General features: G+C 40.7%; 4 protein-coding genes across 4 annotated transcripts; 1 reads left to right on the top strand and 3 right to left on the bottom strand. All coding sequences in view use genetic code 12, as the record gives it.

Moving 5' to 3' along the window:
* Positions 1–723: 723 nt before the first annotated feature.
* Positions 724–2,712, bottom strand: PGUG_03941 (uncharacterized protein; the record flags this gene model as incomplete). The annotated part of the gene is made up of 1 exon (XM_001484510.1): positions 724–2,712. One exon carries the CDS (start codon positions 2,710–2,712, stop codon positions 724–726), a length of 1,989 nt encoding a protein of 662 aa, XP_001484560.2.
* A 708-nt stretch (positions 2,713–3,420) lies between these two features.
* Positions 3,421–5,019, bottom strand: PGUG_03940 (uncharacterized protein; the record flags this gene model as incomplete). The annotated part of the gene is made up of 1 exon (XM_001484509.1): positions 3,421–5,019. One exon carries the CDS (start codon positions 5,017–5,019, stop codon positions 3,421–3,423), a length of 1,599 nt encoding a protein of 532 aa, XP_001484559.2.
* Positions 5,020–5,460: 441 nt separating this feature from the next.
* On the top strand, positions 5,461–6,699 carry PGUG_03939 (M20 family metallopeptidase; the record flags this gene model as incomplete). Its single annotated transcript, XM_001484508.1, has 1 exon — positions 5,461–6,699. One exon carries the CDS (start codon positions 5,461–5,463, stop codon positions 6,697–6,699), a length of 1,239 nt encoding a protein of 412 aa, XP_001484558.2.
* Positions 6,700–6,710: 11 nt separating this feature from the next.
* On the bottom strand, positions 6,711–8,885 carry PGUG_03938 (uncharacterized protein; the record flags this gene model as incomplete). The annotated part of the gene is made up of 1 exon (XM_001484507.1): positions 6,711–8,885. The coding sequence occupies one exon, from the start codon at positions 8,883–8,885 to the stop codon at positions 6,711–6,713; it is 2,175 nt and encodes a 724-aa protein (XP_001484557.2).
* Between the last annotated feature and the right edge of the window lie 187 nt (positions 8,886–9,072).

Genomic DNA, 9,072 nt, shown 5'->3' with positions numbered 1-9,072 from the left:
TATCTCATGGTCTAAAAAAATAGGATAGTATTGAAATGCCTTGTCATTGAGGTCCACATGGATGCCCAATTTTTGGCCGTTGTAAACTAGGTTGATTTCATCGAGGCATTTGTGCATTTGAAAAGTGTGCCTCCATGTATGATGGAACCAAAGAGGACATTGGAGTGACTTTTCTTCAAGAATCTTGGTGTATTCGTAGAAATCGGTCGAAATCCGTTTCATAGTAGGCTTCAATACTTGCAACTTTATCTTTTTCAAAGGTTAGAACTCGCTCTGAATACCATAAATGGTTGAGATTTTCAGCTGCAGCTTGGAATATATGATCAGGAACATTCTCCCATAGTATTATGTCAGTGAGAAGATCTGTGCTCAAGTAGGAAAAGCAACGCGTGACAATTTCATTTGGTAAGGTATCTAGGTTCATTGATAGACTTTCAAATTTAAATTTACTCCTGACGGAAGGAATGTGTGCAGGATGACGATTGGCTGCAAATTTACACTCTATCCAAAATGTCAAAATAGGGCGAGGGAAAAGAACAAAGCCATTGACTGTTGAAAGTCGGTCTAAGATATGATTCGAAATAAATTTTTTCAATTTAAATCTTGTCCATAAATACCAAGTACATTCAATTTTGCTATCTACACTGCAGCAGGACCATGACTACTGAGCCATGAACCTAGCCGATATAATTGTCAAATCAACTTTCAGCTTCACACGCCAGATTACCGACGGAAGCATTTTTTCACATATTTCAAGATCACATCTTCGTCGTTCTTGTAGAGAATTTGGGTCTTGTGACCTCCCTTGGTATCAGGTTCCACAGTTTCTTCCAATGATTGAGTGGAAACGAGATAATGGTCCCTCAAGCAGAAAGCAACGATCAATGTGGGTACACAGAGACAAAGACCGGTGATACACAATTTTCTTTGAAGATCAGCATATGCCAAAACCACGGCTACTCTGGCAGGAGACCCCCAAGGATAGGATTTGATAAAGGTGTAAGGAGCCTGATAGGCAGGTTTGGCCAATTCTGGGTCGACATTCAACTGGACCATTTTTTCAACAATAGTGGAATACATTCTTTGGGTCCAAATGGCTCCAGTTACACATTTGGATAAAGCTGAACCAATTTGGTAAAGTGCTGCAAAAACTGCAATGATAAGAGCAGTATACTCATGGCTGGTGCAAGCCTGGGCTGAAACTACCACAAGTCTGGAAATAAAAGCAACTCCAAAACCCATCACACACATACCAGCAGCAACACCATCACGATAATACTTTCCTCTCAAGCCATCATTGTCTCCTCTGAAATGAACAAAGAGACCCATTGCAATAAACCAGAAACTAATTCCCATAATTATGAAACCCTTACTTCTTCTGACATATGCCAAAACCACACCGAAGATTGGAATTGTCAAAGATGTAACAAATCCGTCCAATTGTGGTATACGAGTAGCTACCGTAGGGGTGGCATTCATTCCCACAAGCAACACTGGATATGCATAAGTTGAAGGCATTCCACCGACAAAAGTGTAAAAGACGGCTATGACGAATGCAGCCCAAATACCTCTATCGGTCAATAAGGCAAAGGGAATCAAGGGAAACCTGGCAAATTTCCTTTCCCATAATATAAAAAATGGAATCATTACGAATCCTACCACAAGCTGAGCAATGGTTGAGGCTCTAGTCCATTTTGTTTGAACTCCACCAGCCAAAGTCAAAGGTACCAAAATCAAACCACAGATCAAAACGATGAACAAGCATCCAATAAGGTCAGTTTTCCAGAACAATGCCTTGGAAATGTAACCGGCTCTAATGAAGAAAATTTTCATTTTGGCAGACCAATAGCTGTTACCGTTCCTTATATCTTCCTCATGTTTCTCGGTCGACTCGTTCATTCCAAGGTAACTTTTCCTTTCTTCGTGCTTTAATTGAGCCCATTCCTCCGTTCTGGACGCTATCCACCTCATTCTGATATTCATTGCAAAATATGGAAGACATGCCAAGGGAAAGGTAAAAGCCCAAAGTGCAATACCAAAGTTCCACTTGTACCTGTTCAACAACCCATTAACAATATCACCACTAGCCCAAGTGATAATGATATTTGGCAGGTGCAACACCGCAAGGGTTAAGAAACGGTACCTCAACGACGAAGCATCGGCCAAATTGAACTGCCACAAGATTCTGACCCCAGAAAATCCAAGTCCATACAACACAATCCCTCCGGCATACTTTTGGATGGTGGTTGCCTGTGACATAACCACGAGACCAACAACTCTCATAACTGTAGAAAACATAAATATTTCAAGCCGGCCGAAAGTATCAGAAGCTCTAGCATAGAGCGGCAAAGAAGCGGCAGCTACAACGTTTCTGATTATACCAACGGTCGACATGAGTGAGTGCTGTTTATAGTCATTGGTTGCGTAACTTGAAAACACACTCACCACTGCCGTCTCCAAGAGAGTCACAAACATTCCAATGAAGATAGTGAAAAAGAAAATACCTTTCAGCCAATAAGTTGTGTTTGCAGCCATCATGAGTTCCTCTTTCAAGACACCAAACGACTTCTCCATGAAGAGATCATTGTAGGATTCAGATCCATCGGTTGAATAGTCCCCTTTGGAAGTTCTTATAGCATCACTCTCAATCTTGCTTTCATCAATGAAGCTTTCATTTGCCTTTCCAAACTTTTGCTTTTCAAGAGAAGCCATATTGGTGAAACCAGAAAAAGATCAGCATGCCTACTTATAGTTTTCACATTGGTCCACCTTGGTCTCGATTTCTTGAGTTTTTTTATTTTTTCTTGGCTTAGCAAGAGGTGGTCAAATTTAAGTTGAATTGGGTTGTCTGACCTGATTTCAGAGTTGTGGGTCGGAAGTTACAGAGTCTTTCATAGACCATAGGCTCGAAACTCATAGCTAATTGTGCATTGTTTCAACCAATTTTCGTAACGAAAACTCAGAAAACGATTTACTGATCAATCTGATAATCAGTGTCGCGCGCAAAAAATCCTGTCATTATATGCGCCAAGAAAACCTCAGCCAATAGCATTATTACCCGGGCTGCATCCACAAGTAGGCTACCCTTTGCCAAGAAAATTCTGCTTGCTCATGCGATACACAGAGTAACGAGCAAAGGACATACAGTTCCAAGTCTTTTCAACAATGAATTGAAATAGGGTGTTCGGTTCGTGCAGGGTACTTGGCTGCAAATAGACGGGAATTCAACGAAATAGTGTGAAGTAAAAACCCCACATCACTCGTATTTTCCAGATAGCGGCAAAATATTGAATAATAGGACAATCATCAAGCTCATAGATGCGTAGCGATATAAAATTTGCACATGCCTAATGAGATAAAATACGAAATGTCATTAAGCCGATTTCGGCATTCTCATATAATTGCAATATACCGTACAACTCAAAGCGAATACCTAAAGTAAGGGTTCTCTTTATCTGTCAAGTCTGCGAATGCGACATTGCTGCCGGGATTCGCCGATTCAATTTCTCCACTTCTGACCATTCTGTCTCTCTTTCTGTTCTCCATGATGTAGGAAATGTAAAGAGCAATGGCTAAAACCAACGTCACTGCATAACTTACGACCATTCCAATCTGGCCTCCAACGTATTGCGGTGCTTGGCTTTCAATGAAAGTCTGAGGTCCAATAATATTGCCGGCTCCATAAGCGACAAGGAACATTGCATTGACTGTAACCTTCTTTGTGTGGCCAGCCACATTCGAAGAAAAGTTGGAAAGCATAGTAAACATTCCAATTACCGACATTCCCAAGCACAAGCATCCTCCCAAACGAACGTGAAGATCTTTAGCAAACGCAAGCATCCCGGAAAACACCAAATTGAGCATGCACCCAAAGATGCAAACGATCATACGATGCTTCACAAATTTGATCATAGATGCAACGATGATGCACCCAAATACCTCTATCAATCCCTGGTAGATATTATAAGTTAGCGATTGCTTCACAGAATAACCAAGAATTGAGTTCATCACAATACTTCCAAACGTAGTCAAACCTCCATTAGGTATAGAGATTGCAAGACCGAAGAAGAAGTAAATGTAAGTTCTGTGGTCTGTGAAAGCCTCGATAAATTGATGCCTCTTGAAATGTTTGTTTCCAAATCCTTGCTGATTTTTCCTTATTCTCTTGACAGCATGAATTTTCTCTTCTTCGGATAGAAACCAAGCATCAGCTGGCGAATCTGGAATCCAAAAGTAAAACACCACAGAGAGAAACACCGTCATGAGTCCAGTAACAATAAACAATAACTTCCAGCCTGCTATTGAGTACAGCTCGTTATGAATAACCATGCCCAAACTGATGGCTCCTCCAAGTACTCCACCAACACCACAGAAAGAAAACCAAATCGCAGAGAGCATGAACTGTTCAGACAATTTGTACCATTGAGAAGTAATGATCATCAATATGGGGGTAACTGAAGATTCAAGCATTCCCAAAACAACTCTTAAGAAGATGAATCCAGCATAATTCGTGGCAGCACATAAGCACAAAACCGTGCCCCATAAAAAGAAGAAAATACCTCCACATCTCGAAATAGAATACCGTTGGATAATATAGGAAGCAGGAAATTCAAAGAAAAGGTATCCCAAGTAGAATGCAGATCCTGTCCAAGAATACTGATCTCCAACCATTTTCATATCCGTCCTCAACCCCATGATCGAAGCTCCACTATTGGTGATTTTATCCATGAATTGAACAGCATATAACAAACAGATCAACGGAAGGATGTATAAACTCGCTTTCCAAAACAACTTTCTATCCTCTCGAGGATCTAAGTCTTGGGAGTCCAATTGCATAGCCAAATTCATAGCAATGTCAATGTCATTACCCTTGACCACAACTTCCTTTCCTGAAGGAGACTTGACAGAAGTAATAACATCTCCATCGGCAATACTGACTTCGTCATACTTTCCTGTCAATTTGACTTCTTGTTCTTTACTCATTGTTGAACGCAGCTCTTGAAAAGTGATGGGTTCCATAGCCTCTATAAGTAGCAAACTAGGCCGTGATGCTGATAAGGCCTTATGAAGTGATTTCTGACTCGGAATTCACATCTTGGTGCCCATGATCCTTTTAACGATTTGTAAAAAAGTTCAAAGATTGATAAGGATTTTGCGCCGCACTTGCCGATGTGGGGGACCGACGATTAGCAATGAGTGTTCACTAGATCTTTTATGATCTTGAGGTCAAACTGACAGCATAGAATTCGAATAGTATATGCGGTTAGTATACCGCTTTCTTCATATGGTGTCTCTTCTTTCAAGCCCAGAAACAAGGCTTTAGAGATGCTTAAGTGGCTGCGAAATCTGTTATCGCTATCGCGAACTCGCCATTTCCCGAAACGGATATGCCGACAGCCAATGCCTCATACCTTTCAATCCACCTAGTATAAATATGGTCAATGGATTTCGACCATTATCATGACCTTATCCAAAATGGAGATCGAATCGCAAGTTATCGAAGCAATTGACTATTTCACTGAAAAATACACCAAGGATTTTGAGCATATTGCCGGAGAAATGTATAAGAATCCCGAAGTTGCATTCGAGGAAAAATTCGCTCACGATTTGATAGCCACATACTTCGAGTCTTTTGGCGAGTTCAAAGTCACCAGGCACGCCTATGGCTTTCGTACAGCATTTGAGGTGTTGTACGAAAATGGTGGAAGATTGGTCAATTTCAATGCTGAATTGGATGCCTTACCTGGTATAGGCCATGGCTGCGGTCACAATTTGATTGCTGCTGGTTCATGTGCAGCTTTTTTGGTTCTCGTAAGAGTGTTGCAAAAGTTCAATATGTCTGGTTCTGTTCAACTCTTGGGAACTCCAGCAGAAGAAAGTCTCGGTGGAAAATGCCATTTGCTCAAAGGCGGAGCTTACAAAAACGTAGATGCTTCTTTCATGGCTCACCCTATCACCACCAATGGTTTGGACATGATCATGGTTCCCTCTGTTTTCTTGGCAACTTCATATCGTGAATATGAATTCACTGGAAAACCGGCACACGCTGCTGCATTTCCTTGGGATGGAGTTAATGCTTTAGATGCTTGTGTTGCATCCTGGGTCAATGTTTCTTTGTTAAGACAACAAATAAAACCACATGAACGTATCCATGGCTTCTTCAAAGATGGTCCTACTGTTGCAAACGTTATTCCAGAATCTGCAAAAGTGGTATTTCAATTTCGTTCCAAGACCAGACAAGAGATGGAAAGCTTGGCTTCCCGGGTCGAAAACTGTTGCAATGCTGCTGCTCTTGCTACTGAATGTACATTGAAGCTGAAGGAGATTTTTTGCTACTTGGATATGATTCAAGTGCCCAGTTTGATAGAAGCATGCTATGAATCAACCAAGAAGTATGCCAAAAATGAGACTCAAGTGCTCGGTGAAAGCTCCATCATGAAGGACATATATGGGTCTTCCGATATCGGTAATGTTTCGCAGGAAGTTCCAGCTATTCATTTGGCCTATAGCATTCCAACGTTGGAAAATTGCGCTCAACATTCTCATGTGTTCGCTCAGTCAGCGGGCCAATTGAGCACTGCAATGCCACCCACTTTGGTCACAGCTAAGTCAAATGCTTTATCGGCCTTCAAGGTGTTGCAAGATGATGGCTTATTTGCCAAAGTTGGAAAGGAGCACAAAATTCAAGTCAAGTACTAAAATTTCAGTAGTTATTGAATAGACGCAGCAATATGATCCACTTTTTCAAGCATGGTTTGCATGTCTGAAGCAACCCCCAAAGACTCTTCTCGGGAAGGTTGTGATTCATCGTCTATGTCTTCCGACTCACATTGGTCGTTATTGCGATAAAGCAAGTGCTCTATGCCGTGTGCGGTAACTATTCCACCATCCTTCAAGTTTTCTATGGCATCTCTAATTTGAACAAAGTCATTAAAAGGAACTACGTCGGACAATAATGAGAGTGGTAGAAGTAAAAAATCCCACCCTGCCGATCTGTTTTTCAAAAAGTCATGATATCCAGACTGCACTTTTTGTAACCTCTTAAGAGGAACTGTGAACAAGTTGGTTTGATATGTCTGCCTTCGCATTTCGGAGACACTCATCAGTAAAGTCAAGAAGAGAATAAAGTAACAAAATTGGTAGTTTATCATCGGGTACCAGTACGAGTTCAAATCTCGAAGTTTCATGCTGGTAACAAATTGCAAGTGGTCGTCGTAAAGCTCTGCAATTTCCAGGAGTACACTTCCCAAGAGCTCATTCAAGTTGGTTTCAAGAACAGGATTCGTTTCACTTTTGTCGAAAGCAATCACGCATAACGACACTTTCTTGATCAATATCTTGTATATCGACACCCGTGCGAAATCATAGAATATTCTGAGGTTGCAGTTTGCACTAATTGGGTGTATAATCATTTTCTTCTGCCCGTGTTTCTTGAATTCTGGGTCCAACAGTTTCCACCACTCATTGACTTTTTCCAAATACTTTTTTGTAGACAGTCGAATTTCATTGAGGGTCTTCAAAGAATCTTCCATCTCCATCATATGAAAGTTCCCGTGTAATGAGTACCAATAAGTAGTTATGTCTGAACATATCACCGTTATCTTGAGCATTTCATGGAAATAATACCAGCACACAAAATGTATATGTTCTAAACTTTTTTCGAGCGGTGATTGAACCTTTGACTCCTTTCTATCAAACTGCTTTGTTACCAAGTATGATAGATTTGGCCACGAGTTTATTTCGTTGAGAATCTCAAACGATCCTTCGTTTATAGTACTTGTTCTTACTGTCAAAAACGAGAACCATTTCTCCTCAACATAATAAGCCCACCACAAATTATTTCGAGCAATAATATCTGAGTTATTTCTGAAACTGCTATTGAGATCGTCCTTGAACCTAGATACATTCAAACCCAATCTGTTCACTAGAAAAGTGGCAATGCTTAATATTTTAGTAGCAGGAACAATGCTCACCGTATCATTAATCGAGTTGATTCTTGATATTATTTGGGGCAATTGTAGCAAGCAACTTTGAAGAGATTTCATATTAGACTCTTCATTGTTGGTGGCAGTTTCAAATTCATTCATAAGTAGTTTAAAGCAAGCATTTGCGAGAGGTTGGGGATCCGGACTTGGGCTCAACATCAACTCATCATTTCTGTCCCAGCATCGCAAAGAATTGAGGAAGATAGAGCCAAGTAACGTAAATCCGTACTTTTGAATGTTCTCGTGAATGGTATGGTTGATCATAAAGTGAAATTGGTCTCCAGATATCACCGGGAGAAAAGGGTTTAAGTAAGTGAAAAAGGTCTTTAGAAGGCTTGCTCCATAGGACTCAGCAAATTGTGAAACTAAGGCTTGAGACTCTTCAAGGGTAATAGCTTTGGGAGTTTCGCTGAAGCTAGGTAAGCTTGTTTGGCTATAGGTGTCATTTGGGGTCAATTCGGCAACCTGAAGTGATCCTGGCTTATCGTTGAAAAGAGAATAGAAATTGGATTCCGATAATGTCTGTATGGAATTCAAGTTATCAATACACCATTTAATTCCTGATGACGATAGTTGATTATCAATGGTTCCAATTGATCTCAATGACGGTGAATCTGCCAGTTCTTCTTCGTTGCAAGTCTGCCTGTCAGACACAAGTACAGGCTCAGATTCTGTAAAATTATCCAGATTACCTGCTTTTTTTGAAGAATTTTTAACTTGACGGGCTCCGTATCTTCTGATCCTTTCTTCCCCTTGAATAATACACTTGCGGTTCATTTTTATACAGCGTTCGCAAGACACACCTGAATATTTACATGACTGTTTCCTCTTTCTGCACCAATCGCACGGTCTACGATTTCTTGTTTTGTGGAATAAGACTTTGAGCTCGCTGTGTGCCATGAAACAAAGTTATCAGAATTGTTCGAAGCTAAATTTTTGGGGCCGACTGTAGTAGATAAGAAAGTTGCGAAAGTTGGAATCTGCACAAGTGTGCGAAAAGTTGACTCGGATCAGATTTCCATTTTTAAGGACCGTACCCGGAGCGTGAAATTGTGTAGTTTGAGATGCATATTTGTTTTGAGTGAAA

This window comes from Meyerozyma guilliermondii, genomic scaffold (genome assembly GCF_000149425.1).
Source record: "Meyerozyma guilliermondii ATCC 6260 scaffold_4 genomic scaffold, whole genome shotgun sequence".
NCBI classification, from domain to species: Eukaryota; Fungi; Ascomycota; class Pichiomycetes; order Serinales; family Debaryomycetaceae; genus Meyerozyma; species Meyerozyma guilliermondii.
This window is presented reverse-complemented; position numbering and strand designations above follow the sequence as displayed.